Genomic DNA, 23,110 nt, shown 5'->3' with positions numbered 1-23,110 from the left:
AAGTACAAAAACAAAAGTGTTGCGTTTATATTTTTTGTTCAGTGTATATATATATATATATATATATATATATATAATATGCTGTCAGATCAAGGTTAATGTTTTGGGATATTTCTCACCTAAAAATAAACCAATCACTTTGTGTGGAACAGACACCATACTGAGATCCTTTCAACCTTGACAAAGGCATACCAGATCCACTCCTTCCTTTCTTACCTTTCACAATAAAATCCTTAGACATTACACTGCGTATCTATTAAACAATAGGACCTTCAATTCCCTCAGAGTATCTCTTTAGTGTTTTTTTTATACTGAGCTGTTTGGAATAGTGGCTACAGTATAAAGCCATTTTGACACGTTATTGCCAACTTTTTGTAGTCATAAATATCTCGTTATTACAGCTAAGAGACCAGTGATAAAATGTTTCACTTTGCTGGTCATATTTACGATCGAATATCACATAAACATGGCTAAAGATTATAACGTTTATAAGGCAATATTATGTTATGTTTCAGGAGTGCAATGGCCATCGGGTCTCAGCATCCGTTCCTCGAGTCCTGGTGGGTAACAAGTGTGACCTTGTGGACCAAATACAGGTGGGTGTACTTAAGAAAAGACAACGTTTATATAAGACAACTTTATTTTATCTTTGTAGTTTGAATTAGGGTTTTCAATCAAACATTTGTGCTTTCTCAGGTGCCCTCCAACACAGCGTTGAAGTTCGCCGACTCCCACAACATGTTGCTGTTCGAGACGTCGGCCAAGGACCCGAAGGAGAGTCAGAACGTCGACTCTATCTTCATGGCGCTGGCCTGCAGGCTCAAGGCTCAGAAATCCCTGCTCTACAGAGACGTGGAGAGAGAGGATGGGAGAGTCCGACTCACACAACAGACTGAAACAAAGAGTAATTGTCCTTGTTGAGGAAAAAGAGGAGTGGGAGGCATAATGGAAGGGGAGGATAGAAAGAGTAACTGTACATGTGAAGGGAGAGGAGGAGAGGGATGATGGGGAGAGTGAGGCTAAAACAAGAGTCTTTCAAATTAAGTGCAACTTTTCTGGTATTGAATGGAGGGTTGACTCTAAGAGAAATGTGTTTCAAGGAAGAGGCGGACAGGTGGGAAGTGGCAACGCTCATGTATATTAAGGATGAGGATGGTGAGGATTGATTAACAATTCAGAAGACGATGTTGCCTTTTAGACTACAGCATAGTGTAGATATTCTTCCATTTATTCAAACAAAGACAGAAACTGAGTAAATGTGCTTTCAGCTAGCAGAGTGCACAGGCAAACACATCACAAGGGATGAGTCATTAGGGGATCTACAACAAACGGTGTTGATATAAGGCTGTTGTTTCCTAAACCAGCCCTGGTTTGGTGTTTATGACCGCCATTACCAACACAGTCTTATTTTTGCCTTACTCATATTGATATTTATCCACATCGTAGCTGAAAGCAGAATGTCCCCGCTGTTTTTTACTGCCTTAAAAAGCTGCCTCTGTCAGATTAAGAACTCAGTCAGGCAAAAGTAGCATAGAGGATTCACGTATTTTAACCACTCTTATGTAGAAATATCAACAATTTCCGAACATAAATGAGATGGTTTTTCCTCTCAGAATGTTAGTGTATCTAGGTAAATCATTCAAAGTTGACTTAAAATCACTGTGAGAACACAAATACATGGCAAAAATGGGAAAACACAAAGTTAATGTGGAAAAAATATGGGGTGAGAAAAGTCCAAGTGAGCCCAAAGTACCGGAAGATCTTGACAACAAGGTTTCCAGATCAGCTAGAGGTTGTCAGGCAGCTTGTCACATATTGATTTATAGGCTGTAAGATCCTTTTACCCGTATGCAGGAGAAATGCACTCTACTACAAAGAATGGCCCTCAAGGCCAGGCTCTTTTTTTCTTCTAATCCTGATGTAAACATATTCCCGCTCTATGCTAACCCTCTGGCACTGTGGCTTATCAAGCTTTTACTTTGTGTGCAAAATACACTCAGTCTTTGCCGTGTGTAACATCAAGATAGCCAGTCAGCAATTCCATATTCTTTAATGAACGACGTCTGTTTGACTAAAGGCCTTTCTGTCCGTTTTTGATGGACCACATCAATATCACTGCCTCCAGTCTCAGAGAGGACAGGGAACATGATAGATCCCTGTATACATAGTGGATTGACTTATACTGCTACAGTTCCTGAACCTGGATGTACGGTACGAGTGAACCTTTAAGCCTGTTGTCTGTATAAGGGATTAAGTCCTGGAGTATCCGAGTCATGGATGATACAGGCCACATGAAACACTGCAGAAAGCCATATTTATTATTTATTGTACAGTACTGTTTAGTAAAGCAACACACTTGTCATATCTAACCCTACTTTAACACTGTAGCCTACTTTTGCAATCCTATTGATATATGTGGATGCCATATGTTAACAATTCAGATCAGTGAGCATTTCCGACAGGGTTTCCCTCCAAGCTGATGATCTAATTATTACATCCGATTGAGTTATTTAAACACTGCACATCGAGGTAAAATCCTTCTTGGTATTGTCTGAGCTGTATCAGGTTTTTCTTTTTGCCTTTTTATAAAACAGATAAACAGGAAAGGGGGAGAGAGGAGGGACGACATTGACTAATCAAAGAGCCGTTGGTCAGATTTAATCCTGGGCAGCTATTAAAGACTCAAATTTAGTACATGGCTCTATTGGGGGAGCCACTCTTGTGCCCCAGCTGTATCAGGTTGTCGATTGTTTTTTTTGTCTGACATTTTGCAGTTTCAAACATGTTTGATTGCCATTAAAGATGAATAAATTGACATAACTGGAACAAACCAAAGTTCTATTTATTCTCATTGTATGTACATGCCGAGCCATGTGTTCACCAAAGCTAGGGAAAAACACAAATATTCCTTACCTTGGTGAAAGTCCTTGTTAGTTTTTTTAATTAAAAACACATTTGACTGGAATTGCAATTGACAATGCAGTTTTGTTGTATGGGTGGTATGACCAGGCTGTCATGGCACATTCGTAAGTGAGAGGTGGGTACACCCTACAAATGTTAATCTGTTATAAATATCTGTGGCTCTGTTTACCATTGAGTTAGCATAACCCGGCTAAGTTAGTCCCTGTTATACATTTGAGCCGTTTGTACAAGCCTGATTAGAAGAAAAAGATGAAAAAGAGAAGAATGTGCCTACATTTCCTGTCCAGATCTAAATTAAATCAAATTTGATCTGGTTTCAAATTATTCAAGAAGAACAATTAAGGTATTTTTAAGTTAGCCTTGTTATTAGCATTTATTACTGACTATAGTTATACATTTCACATAACCTCTCTCAATGTTGAGAATACAGATGCACTTTTGTTTGCTTGCCTTCAGATTTTCCTGTAAATATGCTTTATTTGTTGTATTTTGCTAGTGTTTTTTGGAGTTGATTTATATTTTTTTCCAACTGATTTTAGTTTTTAAAGTGATGCCTTCATATTTTGATATTTCGTATGTGGCCTATACATATCAGTATGAGCAATAGTTCCTTGTTAAAACAGGTAACAATGTCGTTATTAGTTGTCCAGGGTCCTATAGATTAGATTATTCGATCACTATAAAATAATCCACAAATATTTGATAATCAATCAAATGTTTAAGGATTTTCTAAGCAACAATGCCAAAACTGTTGTGGGACAAAACATCTGAATAATTCAACTTACCCTTCACAGAAAGAGTTCCATGGTTTCACTTTAGGTTAAAAACTGCAAAAAACTAAACAAAATGTTTGTTAATGTGTAATTGTGATGCTGAATTAATCAAAAATGAATCATAACAAGAAAATACATACTATATTCCTACTGTACATTAAAGCTGAATACTAGAATGAGACAAGAAGATACAACCAATAATATACCATTTAAAAATCCATCAAGACCAGCAAACTAAAAGGGTCAACATGCTAACTTAAGCCCCGGTTTTAAGTCTCATTCTTGCACCACTCTATTGACCTTTAGTAACATTGTCGTTATTGCATTCTCCCGAAGGCACTTCTGATAAAACTGCTGAAGAAGCCACATTTGACTCAGATTCATATTCCTTGGAAAACAGTACGATCATTCTACACTTTTTCTCTGGAACTTATGTCCACTTTTGAAATGATTTGCCCCCTAAGCATTAACATGATGAGGTTTTCAGTAACATGTCTGTTTTGGCCATGAGTCGTGACTAAGGTATTTATTGTTAAGAGCCTGTTTCCCTCCCACACAGGAACTTCAGATTTCATGTCTGTTTTTCCGTTCTCATCGTTTTTCTCTGTGTGCTATATCTTATTTCACATTTAATTTGTATGTTTTCTACTGCCCTTTCATTCTCTGTATCTTATAATAATAATAATAATAATAATACATTACATTTATAAAGCGCTTTTCCTGGTGCTCAAAGCGCTTATAGTCTATCCCTAGATATCTTTAAATGCCTGTCTCATATCTCACTGTCAGTGCTTCTACATTTCAGACCCATAATATTTTCTTATTCTCTGCTTCCATATATGACACTTTCTTCATCAGCCCATCACTACCTTTCCCACTCTCTCTCAAAACATGGCTCGCCTGTGTTCCTTTTGGCTGGTACATACATTTCTCAAGCAGATTGTGTGTCCATTAATAGTTGTAGCAGATGAGTGCTGCCGAATTTTGAGAAGAAAATGAAATCCTTTCATGTACTTGAGATCTTCCTTTTTGTACTTGGTACCAAGAAAACATTTCTGAGACAAACTGCATCTACAGATGTCTTCAAGCATGTCCTTTAGAAATGCTATCAATTCAAATTGTGTTGGTTTGTGCAACATATTATAAATTTATTAATGTTTAGATATTTAAAAAAGGCCTTTTGTGGTGGGGGACATGTTCTTGGCTTTGGTAATGTGGTAGAGTTAATATGAAAAGATTATGAAAAGTCCAAATGGAACATTTGAAAAGTGACTGTCCCGGTAAGTAAACTCAGTTAGGTTAAGTAAATCATAAGTCAAACATGAATCAGGTGTAAAACATAACACTCACAATCTTATGAACATAACATGTATGTCCTGGGTTGTAAAATACTGTGAGTTTTTGCTATTTGTTTTTCCAAAGTGATAGATAATTAGGTTGAGCAGCCAAATATCATGACAAAGGCATAGGGGGAAAAGTCAGGTTTTTTGTTGAAATACTCTAGTCGGCCACAAGAGGCTGAAGTGTACGCCTAAATCAGGTTTTAAATGGGATTTAACGCACTCGTGGTTTATTCCAGGGGAGTCTTTATTTATGTGAGCACTCCAAGCAAAAGGAACTTTATGTTGTTTGTAAGTAGGTTATGTAACATTACTGTCATGTCTTTCTTTTGGTTAGAAATGCATTTTAATCAGAGCTAGTCTGCTGTTCGAACTCAATTACTCAAATGAAATATCCTGGCATTACATTTTTTCCCTCCTGCTCATAAACAAAGGAGAAATTACAATGTACACCAGACTCAGAAAATGGATTACAATGTTTTCTCTCTTGCCCTTCAGGGCTTCCGTAAAATAAATATGTTTCCTCAGAATCAAGTATACTACTGTAGCTTTAATTTTTAACTCGTTTTGATTTGAGTTGAGGTGCAATACAGTATAAAGATAACTGCCATTTCATCTTCAGATTAATTTTCCGGAAATATAAAATATATATTTCTATTACTGAGACAATTGTAACCTATACAAAGAGTCTCTATGTGCCCTGAAAACTCTTTATTTAAAATGTATTATTTGTTACCTGTGGAGAGCAGCATAGGCTAAAAAGAGTGTAGCCATTCTCAGATTTCCGTAGAGGAAGAAGCGGAGACGTCACATGGGGAGAAGCAGTAGCTGCTCCACCACTAATCACATAACATTAACATAACTAGCTAGTACAAGCTAACACTGCCTGCTACACAATTCGCCTTTGATCTACCACACATCCGGAATTGCAAACTTGCACGAACCAAACGGAAGATTCGTAGACTGTGTAAAACGAGAAACACCACGACGGTCACATACAGTTATCGTGGCCTCTTTTTTGCATCTTTGCAGGCTATTTGGTTAGCTAGCAAAGCCACCGATAGCAAACTCTGCCTTGGCTAGCGTCAGGCTAGCCAGCTAGCTAGCTAGCTACTAACATCGGTAACGGTAGTTAGCTAGCTAGCGAGCTGTAGTAACTTGCGTCATGGAGGAACTAGTCGTGGAAGTGAGGGGAACAAGTGGGGCCTTTTATAAGGTAAGTTTGTGACTTTTTGCTTTATCATGTCATTAACACACCATGTATAAACCTGACGCTCGCTAACATGCAGCATTGTTGCCGGACTAACGTTAGCGGAGAGGTACCTGCTTGTATCCCCGGGCCTCAGTGCTTCTGTCCGGCGGAGGCTGAAACCTGTAAACAAAGCTAACGTGAAGATGCTGCCAGAACATCAATGCTGCTAGTTGAATATGTGTGTTATTGCTGTTGATGATAATGTTGCTAAACCAGTGTAATTGATACAGTATTAGTAATGTTGAGGCAATCTTGAGTTATATGTCAAGTGATGGGTAGCTGGTTGTTTGCAGAGACACAGGTGCCAAAAGATTTCTGTTTTTAATACTAACAGCGAGCTCAATTAACTCAGGGTAACAGCAAACATGGGGGTTGTTTTGCCTTCCCCCTATGCTCCCTTTATGGGAAAGTAGTTTTTTCTGTATAATAATAATAATAATAATAATACATTACATTTATAAAGCGGCTGGTAAGAGTTGTGATGTTATTCTGAAGGCAAGAGTCAACAAGTAACGTTTGATCAAGTTGGTAATTGGTTACGTTATAAAACAAACTATGGAAGAATCTGATCAGAGCTGGTATTTTTGCAAGGCTGTGCTGAGGGTTCTACTCATAGATCCCTGAGCAGATATACAGGGGATGATTTGATGAACAGTATCGGATAAAAGTCAGATTTTCTATGAGATCAACATTTTGTATTTTATGGGGGGGATTGTCTGCTTTATGAATGGTTGAACTGGGGATGGAGGAGAAAATAGGACAGCAAAAAGACATAAGGAAGGAAACTAAAATCTGATTTGAAAACCTGAAAATGAATTAAAAAAACAATAACCATAGCCTTTGAAAAAAATGTAGCATTGGTAAAAGACCAGAGTTGGTAAATATAAATAAAATGGCACCATCTCTTACCCGTTCCGTTTTAACAGCATTCCAACATATGCATAATAAAGGAAAACTCAAACTGTAGCTCTACCTGTTTGGTTGCAGAGAATTGTGATTGGTCTCATGTATTGAGACAGTAGATGCTTTGTTGCTGCCAGCCTTATGTAATGAATATGACTAGAATGAACGTGCAATACAACAATCCAAAGCATTTTTTTAAGTGTAATGACTCAGTGTTGAGTCGGCCTGCAAACATGGTACTGTAGCAATGTTCATTGTGGGTGCTGCATTCAATGCCAGCTGAATAGTTTGAAATGTAAAAGAAAATCTGCACCTTAAAACAAATACAGGGACATAAGCGTCTTTGGGTTCAAGAAAAGCGCTAAAGAAATATAATTTATTATTATTATTATTACAAATAAAAAAGTCCTTTCTCAAAAAGATGTCTATTTGTGAGTCCACTGGCTTTAAGACAAGTTAAATGTCTGCCGTGAATGGACTTTGCTCTGTTAGTTGGGTGTGGTACAATCTCTAATTTATGGCATGCAGTTTGAATATTGTTTTATTATTTGGCAGGTGCTCAAATGACAGCTCTGAAATGCAAAACCAATGTTCTAATGATTAGTTTAACAGCATCCACAGAATGTACTGTCTTCAATCCTCACTTCACATGAATGGCACTTTGCCAACTGCTCCACCTTTGCTGCTGTAGAGCTAGCCAGGTAATCAGTCTGAACTGCTATTTAGTTTGTACTTCATTCTACAGTGTTTGAGTTTCTGCAGAGAAACATTGCTGTGGGCTGTGATGCAAAGGTGCATTGAATACTAGTCAGTCTCTGAGTCTTTTCATTGAAATGCCAGCGGCTCTCTTGAAATAAGTGTAATACAGTTCATTGCATTATAGTTAGATAACAAGCTTGGACACCTGCTTCCTGTCCTCATCGTGTTCGGAAAAACTGCACATTACAAATAGCAGACTTCAAATGCATCACCTTGGACTGCACCTTGGCCCATAACAAAAAGAATAATAAAATGAAAACGCCTTTCTTTCTCTTAATGTCTGTAAATCCAGCACTTGAAGTAGATAAGCATATCATGCAATTTCTGGGTTGTACCCAAATTATTGATTTCACTTGATTGTAGGTCGCTTTGGTCAGAATGTAAGCCGACTTGTCCATAAAAAAGGCAAGTAATTGTGGTAGTTGTGGTAAGCAAATACTTACTATCCATATTGCAAAAAAAGTGCTGGTTGGTTTGCATTATTTACAGTTAAAAAATTAGAATATATTGAACTTGAAGCATTTTGAGTGGCCGCGCAAAATCATCAATGCGCTATGAAAATAGATGCCTGGTACATATGCTCTCTTCTCATTAGAAACTAGTGAAACAATACTATGTATGCTCTCTGTCTCATATTTATCCTCAAGTTTTTTTATATTTAGTTTGGTGTTGAATGTAGATATCTCCGAAGCACAATATTAAAAAAAAAACATGGTAATTTAAGTATGTATGTATGAGAACTTTTTTTTTTGAGCAAGACGATTCAAGTAGTCATAATCATGGAGTAGTTGTATACAGGCCTGGCCACAGGTACAGGAAGTCATTTCATGAAACTGCAACAGAAACGCTTTCTCTCAACCATTTCTGTTTTTGTGAAGCTCTCTTTTTGGAATGTTAAGCTTCATTTCATCCATCGCTGACTGTTAGCGTGGCAGGCTAAGCAACCCACAGACTAGGCTCTCCGTTCCTCTCTTTACCTTCTAGGCATTGCATGTCCTACTTGTAACACTTGACACACATGGAAACAGAATGAGTGTACAACCAGAGAGGGACAGAGCCAAACCTGAAACAAGCCAAAAGACAATCTTTTGGGCTGTTCCTCGCTAAAAGCTTTGGGTTTGGGTCAGGCATTGGGGGCAGAAGTGTAATGCTTTTACATGCTTGATGCCAGGATAAAGCTGTATTGTCCATGTATGCATACCCTGTGTATTCTAATTTGTAATCTCTAATCTTTTTTGATTCTTGCAGGCCTTTGTGAAGGATGTTCACGAAGGAGCGGTCACGGTGGCATTTGAAAACAAGTGAGTAATGCGCTTACACAACATAAAATAATATTCTGTAAAAAGGGAAATCTTTGCCAATGAATGCTGATTTGATGTACATGTCTGTCCCAGTTGGCAGCCAGAGCGCCAGATCCCGTTCCAGGATGTTCGTTTCCCTCCTCCAACAGGGCTCTGCAAGGATATCAATGAGAGCGATGAGGTCGAGGTGAGACTGATTAAATACTCTGAAATGTTGCTCTGTAGGCCAAACAGACTGTTAAGGCTCATGGGAGAGTGAGTGAGAGTGAGAGAGAGAGTGAGAGAGCGAGTGAGAGAGAGAGTGAGAGAGAGAGTGAGAGAGAGAGTGAGAGAGAGTGAGAGAGAGAGTGAGAGAGAGAGAGAGAGAGAGAGAGAGAGAGAGAGAGAGAGAGAGAGAGAGAGAGAGAGAGAGAGAGAGAGAGAGAGAGAGAGAGAGAGAGAGAGTGAGAGAGAGAGAGAGTGAGAGTGAGAGAGAGAGAGAGAGAGAGTGAGAGAGAGAGAGAGAGAGAGAGAGAGAGAGAGATGCTAATGGATATAAGGAGCTGTTTCAATGAAAACAGAGGCAGCCAGACACTGGGACACTGTACGAAAAGTCAGCACGGATAGTGCGCGCAACATGATTGCAGCGTCCAGGCAGCTCCCGTTCGAGCATATGCCTTGAGTTGCACATAGCTCCAACGATCCATCACAGTGTTTGTCTCTCCACACACACACACACACACACACACACACACACACTGTATTGTATGAGCCAGGTTCCAGGTTGAATTGAGGTGGATATTTGTAATGTTCAGAGGTTGTTATGTTTAATATTCATGAGAATATTTGTCATTGATCAAATGATAATAAACAAACAGTTGCATAAAGCATATTTGTCCACTCATATGTTGATAAGAGTATTAAACACTTGAAAAACATCCCTATAAAGGTACATTTTAGAACAGATAAAAAATACGAGATTAATTTGCGATTAACTATGGACAATCATGCGATTTAAATATTTTAATCCACTGACAGCCCTAATATTTTTATAACCTGTCAGCATGGGTGTGTTTCACTTCGGTTAAATGGATTCCTTGCGTCCCTCACTTGCGTCGTTTCCCTGCGACTAGTCCCTCCCACCAGGGAAGCATGGAGAGACGCAAGGAAACCATGAGAAGCAGGGAAATGAGTTTTAAGAGCAATGGGACGTCGTTTCCTCCGGAGCGTCACGTGAAGCGACGTCCGTTTGTGATGACACCGCACAGCTGAACGTCTGACAGCATCCAGATCAGTGCATGCGCTGCATCGTCCAATCAGTGAGCGATACACAGTAAGGGGGCGGGGCGAGTGTATCAGGATTTCACCGGAGGATGGTCTGGTAGTTCCTCGATTATGGCTCCTCTGTCCTCCGGCACAAATAAGGCCACTGGGACGCTACTCAAGATGGCGCCGACAAATCAACTTTGTTGTTGTGCCACTTTCTTGATTTTTATATTTAGTATGTTTTGCAAAGATTGAAAGAAACACAATTTATTGCTGTTTTTGTAATAATAATTTAAATATACATAATCTCAGGGTTGAGTATTCAAATTGAAAACTGATATCTAAATCTGAATACAGTTGAATGTTGAATAAGAAATGAGCTAGCTTCATTTGATCTTTTGATTTGTGTATTTGCTACCATTGTGCCAGATCATGCCTTTCATTTTGATCATCTTTGGTTGGCAAATAAGTGGGAAAGCTTGTGAAATGTACTGTGTGTGTTTCCAGGTGTATTCCAGGGCTAACGACAAGGAGCCATGTGGATGGTGGCTGGCCAAGGTTCGCATGGTCAAAGGAGAGGTAAGGCTCAGTCTTTCTAAGACGGTTGATTTTTTTCCCATTCTGCTTTTCAAAATGTTCAAATATAGATTTGACATAATCCTTGTCTCCATATATCTCTAGTTTTACGTAATAGAGTACGCTGCATGCGACGCGACACTAAATGAGATTGTGACGCTGGAGCGGTTACGGCCAGTCAACCCGAATAAACCAGCCACCAAATCCACCTTCATCAAGATCAGACTGGATGTTCCTGAGGATCTACGGCAGATGTAAGTTCATATAATAAATAGTAATAATTGTACATTTCATTTATACAGCACACTTTAAAAACAACGTCATCTCAAGGTGCTTCTAATGCTATAAGGAGAAAATAATAAAAAAAATATATATATCTAAGGAGCATATTGAATAAAATATGGTAATATAAAAAAGAACCTTGTGCTGTGGCTTAACATTACCGTAGGTTTTGTTGTGGAAAACCTGTAAACATAAGCTTCAAACTCTTATATTGTATGCCTGTGCATGATTTATTCCAATTCAATTTCTACGATTTCAATCATATTCAATGTAAATACTGCTATATTTAGTTTTCTTCAAATAGTTTTCTATCTATATTGTATTTTTACTCGGGCCGGGACTCGATTAAAAAAATTAATCTAATTAATTAGAGGCTTTGTAATTAATTAATCGAAATTAATCGCATTTTTAATCACATATAAATATTTGACCTGAGTACAGTGAGAAGCAATTTTTTTCACATGGATTTTAGTATACCATTGAATAATGACTGAATACATAAGCTTAAGCAACAAAACATTGTTTATTTTTTTCAAGGTGGTACTTAACCAAGACCAACAGAAAAGTGCAATTTTTGCCATAAAGTGTAGCAATAGCATATTTAGGAATATAGTACATTTCAGAGATTCAGGTAGCCTATAGGTAGGTAGACCTTCTGTAAACTATAACACTTTGTTTTTTTAGTAAACACAATACTTTCAAGTACATTCATAACATTGGAAACCCTGACTATTAGAAAACATCTCTCTGTTGCTTCAGAGGCCATAACAGACTTTGTTGATTTACCAACAGTTGATTTAAAAAATCTAATCAATTTCAGTCCAACTCTCTCAATAACCTTGGCCAAAACAATAAACAGTTCAACATAAAGTGCCAGTTGCACCAACAACGTAATAAATAGTTCAACATAAAGTGTACCATTTAAAATAAAATAAAAAAAGTGCCAGTGATTGACCTCAATCCCTCCTATTCTTCCAATATCCTGATGAAAAATAAAATCTTTCTGTTGCATAGGCCACTGTTTGATCAACGCGAATTGGGTGTGGGTCCTTGTACTCCGAGTCGGGCACGCTAGCTGCTATAGGTTTTGCATTGAGGTGATACTTGAGGCTTGATGTGCTGCGGTGATATGCAAATTCCTTTTTGCATAATTTGCAAACAACCGTGCTCTTATCGATGCTTCCATCCGTCCGTTTTTTAAAACAAAATGTCCCATCCACGGGGCCAACCAAAGCGGTCTCATCAGCTTCTTCGTTCATGTTTGACTATTGTTCCCTATGGTTTGTTGTTGTCTGAAGTAATGAACGTTAGTTGGTGCTCCAGTATAATCGGTACCCCTGAAACTCATCCAGTGAGAAACGTTCCGCGGTGCAAAAATAAGTGCGATTAAAATGCATTAATTTTTGTGTAATTAATTAATCTTAATTAACGCGTTAAAGTCCCGGCCCTAATTTTTACACCAAATTCCTCATATGTGTTAATCTACCTGGTAATAAACCTGTTTCTGATTCGTAGTTAATAGCTATGGTTGGGCTACATTTGTATATTTTGAGTTGACATGATATGAATCATTTGTTCTTCTCTGTGTTGACAGGTGCTCCAAGGAGTCGGCCCACAAAGACTTTATAAAGGCAGTCGGAGCGTTCGATGTCACCTACGACTCGGAGAAAAAGCAGCTGGTCATTTTGGTTCGTCAAACATTATATTTTTGAAGAACACAACATTGATACAGTCTGTCCCTCTCTGTGACTTCCAACATGATTTAGACATGAAATCCTCTGGTTGTTCTTGCAGTCGGTGAATGAGGTCACAACAAGGCGGGCCAACATGATGAGTGACATGCACTTCAGGAGCCTCCGCACCAAACTGTCACTCATGCTGAGGAACGAAGAGGCCAACCGACAGCTGGAGGTAGAGCTACACACACACACACACACACACACACACACACACACACACACACACCGAGAGAGAGAGAGAGTCTCCGTCTTAAGAGCCTGCCCGAGCCTGCTCCCCTGGATTTAGACACTTAGCGGGGATAAACAAAAGGCACTGGATTTGACTTCCCGGACACGCAATCAGACACACACACACACACACACACACACCCCCACACCCACATAAAAATAATAAGGCTCACGGATTGATGGAACTTCAAATCTTTGTCCTTGTATGAATGTGTATATTTGATCATTTCATAGCTACTTACTCAGCTATAGGGATATAACCGGTCATAATGTGTACATTTGCTTACTTTGGAAGTGAGGGAAAGTTTGAGTTAAAGCCACACAGGAGAAGTCTGGCTCCACTGTTGCGCACTCAGCTAAAATGATGCATACATTAAACTAACATGTTATAATTGTATAACATAATATAGTTCCATGCATTTTATTAAACCAGGTTTCTAATTCAGTTAACACTCCTTTTAAAATGTTCTGAGAAAGTGATTGTACTTTGATTTGAACATCTTATATCCTTACAACCTTACTCAGTTATTTTCTTTTTGTTCATGTTTTTCTTTGACCCTCCGGTTATGTTTCCTTCAGAGTTCCAGACAGCTGGCGTCACGGTTCCACGAACAGTTTGTGGTTCGCGATGATCTCATGGGTCTGGCCATCGGGACTCACGGGGCCAACATTCAGCAGGCGCGCAAAGTCCCCGGGGTCACTAACATAGATCTGGACGAGGAGACGTGCACCTTCCACATATACGGAGAGGTAGGGTGCCTGTATTCAACATAAATACACTGACAAACTGATGGAAATGACCTTCTTAGTAAAGAGTGTAGGGACGCTAAATAATGCTAAATTGTATATCCGTTTTGAAATCTAAGTAATAAACACAAGAAATATCTGTCAAAACACCATAAACCTAAAATCCACGGACCCTTGCCCATTTGTACCCTTTGAGCGTCTATCCTGCTCAAAACGAGACTTCAACTAATTAATAGTCTCAATGAATGAAGACCTGTAAAAATTGTGTTTAACTATATTTATAAAATAGCTTATTCAAGGTTTTTTTAATTGAATCACATTAATGCTTTTAATGGGTTTTTCTTTTTACTCTAAAAAATTACAAATTGTTGTTGATTTGAATATAAATGTACTGTTCTTTAAAAAATGTATTGATATTATTTTTCTTATTTAAAGGTCCCATGACATGGCTATTTCTTCTGATCATAATTCCATTGTTGAGGTCTTCTACAATAGATTTATATTGTGCAATTGTCCAAACTCAACATTGGTTTCTCATACAGCATCTCTGTATAGTATGTGTATTCACTCTCTTTCCTAAACGGCTTGTTGGAGCTCCTGCCCCCCCCCTCCCTGTGAGCCCACTGTGCTCCGATTGGTCAGCTCGCCCACTATGTTCTGATGAGTCCACCACCGTTACAGCGGAACATCAGTGTTTATGTGTTACAATGGCGTTTGTTAGCAACCAGAAAATGACACCAGTAATGACAAACAGATGAGAATGCTGCATGGGGTCTGGGTGTCGTGTTGGCGGAACGTTGCGCGGCTCGCTGCTGTGAGGAGCGGACAGTGTGAGCTGGATTACTGGTGTGGTTTCCTGGTTGCTGCGTGGGGTCTGCGAGACAACGCGGAACTCATCCTGAGCACACACACACTCACAGCCTGAGCTAAGTGTGTGTGGGTGTGGGTGTGTAGCTCCACGGATTGGTCCATTTGGTCTAGAGCAGTGCTTCTCAAAGTGTGGTCCACGGACCACTGGTGGTCCATGAGTGCCCCCTAGTGGTCCGTGAGTATATTGCTAACATTTCACATTTGAAATAAATAAATAAATTTAGGTTTTCCACACTCTCGCGGGAATATCTCCGCAATGGAACGAGGTTAAGTTTAACCTTCGATTGCATGATATAGACAAAAAGTCAGTCCGACCGTCAGTCCGACTGACGGACAACTTCTCACCTCAAAAAAGAAGAAGAAATCTAGACCCCAAAATAATTAAACAAGCGAGTGCCTGTTTTTCCTTGCCAAGGACAGCTTCCTTGAACACAACACGAGCACGTGGTTATGTCTCGTCTGAAAGGAGTGTAGACTTGAGTGCTGACGGAGAGCACCGGAACGCCGCTCCAGCTCTTCAAATATTGCAGTACCCATAAGGAGCCATGCCGCAGTGTTTGCATGGCTGTGTCTTTAGTTGTAAGCACAGTGGCGATCTGTTGTTATTAGCATCTGGTTAGCTAGCTATGCTAACGAATTTAAAGAGCTTTTCTACAACCAGGTGGAAGAGAGCTCTCTCCTGGGAGGCTCAAATAACCTCAGCTCAGTGAGGTTAAGGCACAACTTGATATCATCATTATAGTTATTAATGAAACATTAGAGACTAAATGAAAAACAGGTATAAAATACTATATGACAGTAACAAAAAAGTTGTTAAAAATAAAAGGAATATAGTTTATAGTCGACGTACTGGGCACCTCTGCCCTACAGGGTGTACTTTGAGGGTTTGCGACTCTGCATACAGTTTACATGCAGAACAAGCTACATAACACACGAGGGGACGGGCAATAACCAGAAAAGTCTATGATGGGACCTTTAAAGCTTTGACAATATCCATAATGACAATCATGTAACATAAAACACAAGTTTAACACTAAAAGCCAGCTCAAATGGCCACCAGACCAAAACGTTAATATTTATGGATATTAGGATTTCTCAATTGTATGCTTGTTATTTACTTTAGGACCAAGAGGCTGTCCGTCTGGCGAGGTGTTTCCTGGAGTTCTCTGAAGATGTCATCAAAGTTCCCCGGAACTTAGTAGGTGAGAAAAATCCCTGAACTGAGACAATGAGATCACTAATGTGGTAACTGGATTTAATTTAAGAAGAACTTTTGAACAGTCCTACCACTGTCCCTGATGATGATGATGATGATGATGATGATGATGATGTTGTTGTTTTCTTTTACAGGGAAGGTGATTGGCAAAAACGGCAAGCTGATCCAGGAGGTGGTGGATAAGTCTGGGGTGGTTCGAGTTCGTATTGAGCCAGATAACGACAAGAAGCCCCTAGCAGCAGCGGCCGCAGCAGCAGCAGCGGCAGCTATAGACGAGGTCAGTGAGAACACACCAACACCTCTTCAATGTTAACAATCCTACCTACTATGGTTGTGATTCATTTATCTTTACAACTGATAGCATGCGTAATTTGAGAATAGATCAAATTGAAAAATAAAATGTTTCTTCCTGAACCTCTCTTTCAGGGAATGGTGCCATTTGTATTTGTGGGGACCAAGGAGAGCATCTCCAACGCTACAGTTCTACTGGATTATCACCTTAACTACCTTAAGGTCACTATTTGTGCTTTAACTTAAGATATTATGTGACTGAATTATTTGTATGTTTGAAGAAGCCGGTTCACAACCTGTAGCTACAGCTATAAATGAATTAGAATTTCCCTCTTTCTGTCAGACATCTTTTTATTTCAAGGATGTTCAGTATGCATAGTGAAATTAAATATAGGCATTGCAGCAATAGATATGAAATGATGATTATATATGTATATTCACATTTAAATAACAATAGCCTTCTGACTTTGGAACCATTTATTTCCCAAAAGCCACTTATCTGCTTATTAATATAGAAGTAAACTAGTGCCCCCGGTACAACTGCAGGCTATTAATCCGGTGTAAACAGACTAAATACATTTTTTGTTAAACTATTGTCCAAAGGAAGTGGATCAGCTTCGTCTGGAGCGTCTTCAGATCGACGAGCAGCTGAGACAGATCGGAGGTGGAGGGGGTGGAGGAGGGACGGGGCCCCGGAACCTCAAAGACAAAACCTATGTGTTCGATAACGGCATGGGGATGGGGAGAGGAGCAGCAGGAGCAGGAGGAGGGAAGCCCTACGGAGGAGGGGGAGGAAGAGGTGGCAGAGGGCGGAGAGGAGGAGGAGGAGCGGCCTTCGCCTCAGGTACTACATAGAGTGAATTCAATTATAATTGTCTTCATTGGAAAGTACATGAGATCACCCAGCTAAAGCTATAGTTACCACATGTCAGAGGTCTTCCCCAGGAGGTGACTTTATTTTGAAACAAAACAATTATTCGGAATGTGATTTTCCACGGTAGTTTAGATTAGGTCTGACTGATGTACTCCGTCCCCTCAGGCACCAACTCAGAGGCATCCAACGCGTCTGAGACGGAGTCGGACCACAAAGACGAGCTCAGTGATTGGTCGCTGGCTCCCACCGAAGAGCTGATGACAGGAGGCGGGACCCTGCCCAGACGGACAGATGGGAGGAGGAGACCAGGCGGAGGAGGGCTGCGGGGACGAGGGGGGAGAGGAAGAGCAGGGTATAAAGGTATGCACTCATTCATAAATGATGTCCTTAAGAATGAAAATGAGTTGGATAATGAGAACCCTTTAGACTCCCTTTGCCAATGATTTCTCATTTTGAATGTTTGCTTTTCAAGGAGATCAACAATAAGCAAACATTTCCCCTGACACAAATCATCATGACACAAATAGATCCAACCCAAATGCAAGCTGCTACCTGCCAGCAAGCTGTTTACTGTCACCTCTGAGATGAGACTCAGGAGCTGTCTGCTCTGGTTTAGGTGACGACATGCAGTGGAGCGAGCCCAGGCCTCGTCACATCAGAGACCCCAAGACCAGAGCGCAGGAAGAGACTCTACAGGTAACACACACACACATTCGCCAATCGGCCGGTCCATATTCGATAAAATGATGCGATTGCAAGTGTTATTAGCCGCGTTCACACCGGAGTACTTTTCCCACTTTAGTTCCGATATAGTTCCAAAATGTCGCGTTCACACCAAAAAGAGCCGGAACTAAATAGTTCTGATGAACTAAGTTCTCATGAACCTTTGTGGGAAAAGTACTGCGGTGTGAAAGCGCCTAATGCTCTGAAGTCACCGATCCCTGGTGTTGCTATGTGACCACAAATCCATTTTTTAATTAGCAGGAGGACATCTAGTTACCGTTAGCACACAGGAAGCGGCATACTTCTGGCAATTGCATTTACGTTTAAGAAAGTGTATGTATCAGAAACATTTGTTTGCCATAGGTCAGATTTTCAAATCATAAAAAAATTGCCGGTATTTTGTTGAAGGATCCAAGGCAATTCCGGATCGATCTAGAAACATATAATCCCTGGAGCATTCAATAAAAGCAGCAGTCAAAAAAATAAAAGCCTTCATCATTTCTACTTTAGGGCTCTTAATAATAATAATAACTTTATTTATACAGCACTTTTCCAAACAAAGTGCTTTACATGGACAAGCCGTTCAGGCGACAACAGATCATGAGGTCAACAATCCCCACCCCAGCACGTAAAATACACAACTTCTCGACATTAGCAACAACAACGAAAATAGAAAAAGTCAAGTAGTGGCATTATAGGTTAAAAGCTTTAATACAGAAATGAACTTTAAGAAGTGATTTAAAAGATAAGAGCTTTAAAATGAATCAGTAAAATCAATTCTAAGACAGACAAGTAGCCATCGAAGAGAGATTAAAACGGGTGATGTGGTCTAACCCAATTCCGATGTCCCAGTTCATTAGTGATCATATTTCTGCCCTTGTAGATGTGAAGTGTAGAGTAAGACTGTACTTACTTCCTTTCTCCTACAGATCCGCGTGGATGGTAACAACGAGCGCAGCGTGCAGCACTCCTCAGGGGGGCGAGGAGGAGGAGGAGGAGGGCCTTCCTCCTCCCTGGTTGGCAACATGGCCGGGGGCGAGGGCCCGCCTCGACATCACCACCCGAGACCCATCAGAGACCGAGGGCTGAAGAAGGACAAACAGGACGCTCCGCCGCTGGTGAACGGAGTGTCGTAGATGCACCACTGGAGGACCTTAGCACTTAGACACACACACACACACACACACACACACACACACACACACACACACACACACACACACACACACACACACACACACACACACACACACAGGCAACTCGTTATAAACCATTGTAGAATCTCTCTCGCTTTTTCTTTCTCTGTCTTTGTCATGAATACACATATCTCATCAGCATGGAGTCAGAGTTTACCGTAGTGCAGAGTATCTGCTGGTCCGCTCTGAGGTCTTTAAACGTTTTGCTCCGGTTTGTTCCCGAACTGATCTTCTCTGGACTGACAAGTAAAAGAAACAGTACTTTTTGGACAAAAGGAAAAGAAGAGAAGCTCATCTCTCACGGGGGCATTAACCCCAAACGTGCACCCTTTGCTTGTTTTGTTTTTTAAATCAACTGAATTTATTGGGTGATGAATGAATACTTTTTTACCCACTGCCCTGTTTGGACTTTCTCACACCAGAAAATGAATTAAGGAAGCAATTGGTGAAACAAGAAACAGAATTAGACAGCAGCAGAAATATGGGTTCCTACAATTTGAAAACATATTTTGACTTCACACTTTTTATCGTCGGGGTGATCTGGCAGCACAGTTTCAAAGGGGTGGCTTGACCTCTTTCCCACAGGTTGAGAAATCATTTTTTTGTTTCTCTAAATTTCAAAAAATATACTTTCGAATTCAACCGATACATTTCAAAATACAAAATATTTTTCACTTCTATATTTGGGAAACTGAGCTTTCAGGCGGGGACATGTTTGTAGATGGCAAATTGAATTATTTAAAAAAAATGTGGATAGTCATTTGAACCCTGCACTTGAGCAGGTTAAATCTGTCTGGGATCAGCAGTAGAAAGGAGTTCAGAGTGTCCATATGTAAGGATGAAATGTGAGCAGGTATGCATGGGCAACACATGCTTATCTCATTGTCTGACAGTCATCTGTTTTTTTCCTGTTGCCAAGATGATGTAAAATTCCTTCAGTTTCTTGGACCAAGCATGAATAGTAAGCAAACCAATGGGGGAAACGTAAATCTGAGGCACTTTGATGCAACTTCACTGTAAAAAAAGCTTTCACAGAAGCGAACATACTAACTCCTTAGAGTCTTAAACAGGGTACACAATGTCATGCACTGCTGTTATATTTCAAAAATAATATGGGACAAGGAAATGTGACTGGGCCAACAGTGACTGGGAATCCGCAAAAAAGACATAAGCAATTGTCAGAAATGTACTATACCAAATAACATTTTTAAGTAGTCTGCATGAAGACCAACACGTGTTTATTTCCCAAAACAAGCTCTGTAAGTGACACCAGAAAGCTCACAGTGTAACTAGGAACCTTGATCAACCATCCAAATATGTAATATTAATCATTTTGGAAAATATAAACAGATGAATATTTTTGAGATTCAATGAGCTGTTGAGATGATGCTGCTCTAAAGGCGCCAGAGAAAAACAAAAATATACCACGGAGTCCCGGACTGATGGATGTTCTGTGACAAATAACTACACAGAGTAGCTTCTGCAAATCTCAACACTGATGAAAGGATTCTAAATTCAGCATACATAAACAGGTCAAACCTGTACAATCCCAATCGTTAAGAAACAGTGACTCATGACTAATGCCTTAAGCATGGTCATGAATAATGCTTTGTGGTACAACGAATCCAACAGTCCTGATGCATTCATGTCTCGACTGTTCCCAGTTGTTCCCAGCAGCTCTTGACTCCAGCTTTTTGAATGCTTCTCATTTGGAGCGAGGCGTTGCTTCGCCTCCGGTACTGCGTCTTTCTCGAGAACAGTTAATCCAAACAACTTCTCAACACTTAGCTTTCAGTTATTCTGACCCCACATAAAAAGGCGAAGATACACACTTTCTCGCCATGTTTACAAAAGTGGAACATGTTAATATCCGCTTCCTTGATTTGGATCCACTCTTAATCTCATGGGTTACTTCTTGACACATGTACATCTCTTACAACCCTTAAATGTCATGTAAATCTGGCCTGTAGTTTTTTTTGTAACCCTGCTGACAAACTGAGATGGAAGCGTTTTGGCGTCATCAATAAAATAAACTCACACTTCACACGGCACGTCCTTGGCTAGTCAGAAATACGCTGGCCAAGTAGGAAGCCAATCAGGTTAAAGGTTTTGGAGAAAAATTGAAGGACTAAAAAAAGACTCCTTCAATGTTGGTTAAATACTCATAATCTCATACAAGACTGATGAGTGAGACACTTCACAGGGAGGGCTAATGCTAAACTTAATGTCGTTCCACAAACTTACTTTAAACTCTTGCTTTCAGACAAACCTGATCAGGTTGCAGGACTGTGACATGTAGAGCTCCTGTCACCTGATCACACAGGCTTTTCTTTAATTTATGAAACCTTTGTATCTAACCTTCTTGTTTTGCAGTTAGAAAAAAACCTGTTTGAAGTATTACTGTAGAAGAAACAACGGTTCATTGAGTTATTCCTTGACAAAATAAAAATTTGGTGTAAGTTTTATTCTTTCTGGCCCGCCCCTTACTTTTTGTATTAATCCTTTCACATTTTGTTATCTTCGCTTGGCATCTTTGTAAATATAAGGGCAGAGAAGAGAGACTTGATTGAAACCTTAAAACAACATGCAGAACACATTTCGAATTAGAGTGGATACATTTTCTTATACATGATTTGCGTTTACTTACTTAAGAAAGTAAAGGCTAATGAAGCCAGGAGTAGTGAAGCAAGATTTTTCATCCACAAAACAAGTTTACATACCTGGATTTAGAGCAACGTCTTCCCCACAGTCCTGAAGCTGCCGCCTGTCAGTTTTCCTTCTTAATCTTAGTGCCTTGGATTTATACTCCTCTATTTATGTACATTTGACCCTTTCTAACAATCACCTGACTTTTCTGAATAGATCAAAGATCTTCTACTGTCTGTTTTAACTCGGTGTAACACGCCTTCTGTTTTTTTTTTAGGACAAACAATAGCTGAAAGTGTATTTGTTTGAACGGTGCAGGTGTTCAGACATCAAATAAACTGTTCGGTTTACACCTCAGAGTTCAGACTTCAGAAGTCTTCTGCACGGAAACACTCATCATCAGGGGCGCCGCCAGGGATTTTGGGCCCCATGAAAAGATATTTCATTTGGTTACTTGAACATTTTTTTCTTAATGTTCTAAAATAGTTTTGGCCCCTGTCAGTCGCGGGCCCTTAGAATCGTCCTAACTTTTCACCCCCTTACGGCACCCCCGCTCATCATCTCCATCGGAATAAATAGAAAACAATGTAGGTGGCGTGATGGCCTTTAAAGATCAAAAGTCCAAAACTGTATCCTACATTTAAAATGACTGCAATAACTTAGATGGGCAAGTGTTTGTGGGTTTATGATGAGAAATTGATAGTAGTATTAGCTTGAATTTTAAATTCAAACTGTTAAAATGTGAGAAAGTCACTGATAAACGAAAAAGCAAAGCAAAAAAATGTATCTAAATGTCTTGTGCATTTGTAGGCATCATTATTTCATGAAACATACTGTTATGCATCTCCTCACTATACCTTATAGCCAGCACTATATTACAGTACTCAAAACATCAACTGTGATATTTAGCTTTGGTGTTGCGAATGTTTGAATTTAGCTTTACTGTTTATGGTGCTCTTACATATTTAATTTACATTTACATTTATTTAGATGGGAAGACCTGTCATGCATCATAAGAAGCCAGAAAGTGATTAGCTTAGCTCAGCTAAAGACTGGAAACAGGGTAATGGCTAGGCTGATGGTCCCAAATACAGCTCCCTGCATTTGTAAATCACACTTAAAGGTCCCATGTCATGCTTTTCTGGTTATTACCCGTCCCCTTGTGTGTTATGTAGCTTGTTCTGCATGTAAACGGTCTGCAGAGTCACAAACCTTCAAAGTACACCC

At 39.8% G+C, this 23,110-nt stretch overlaps 1 protein-coding gene and 1 long non-coding RNA gene across 2 annotated transcripts; both read left to right on the top strand.

The window, feature by feature from the left end:
- Positions 1-513: 513 nt before the first annotated feature.
- LOC104955361 (uncharacterized) lies at positions 514-2,835 on the top strand. Its single transcript, XR_799455.1, has 2 exons — positions 514-596; positions 697-2,835. It is a non-coding gene; the product is annotated as an uncharacterized lncRNA (long non-coding RNA).
- Positions 2,836-5,836: 3,001 nt separating this feature from the next.
- On the top strand, positions 5,837-21,702 carry fmr1 (fragile X messenger ribonucleoprotein 1). Its single transcript, XM_010782689.1, is given in 15 exon segments — positions 5,837-6,251; positions 9,198-9,250; positions 9,344-9,437; positions 11,003-11,074; positions 11,177-11,325; positions 12,948-13,041; positions 13,148-13,264; positions 13,900-14,070; positions 16,061-16,139; positions 16,288-16,380; positions 16,383-16,666; positions 17,048-17,288; positions 17,484-17,678; positions 17,935-18,014; positions 18,971-21,702. Coding segments are annotated over 15 exon segments (1,980 nt in total). The 5' UTR covers positions 5,837-6,200; the 3' UTR covers positions 19,178-21,702.
- Positions 21,703-23,110: the final 1,408 nt, after the last annotated feature.

The sequence above is a fragment of the Notothenia coriiceps genome, unplaced genomic scaffold (assembly GCF_000735185.1).
Source record: "Notothenia coriiceps isolate Sejong01 unplaced genomic scaffold, NC01 NC01_scaffold00024667, whole genome shotgun sequence".
NCBI classification, from domain to species: Eukaryota; Metazoa; Chordata; class Actinopteri; order Perciformes; family Nototheniidae; genus Notothenia; species Notothenia coriiceps.
The sequence above is the reverse complement of the archived record's forward strand: the minus strand, read 5'-3'. Positions and strand labels throughout refer to the sequence as shown.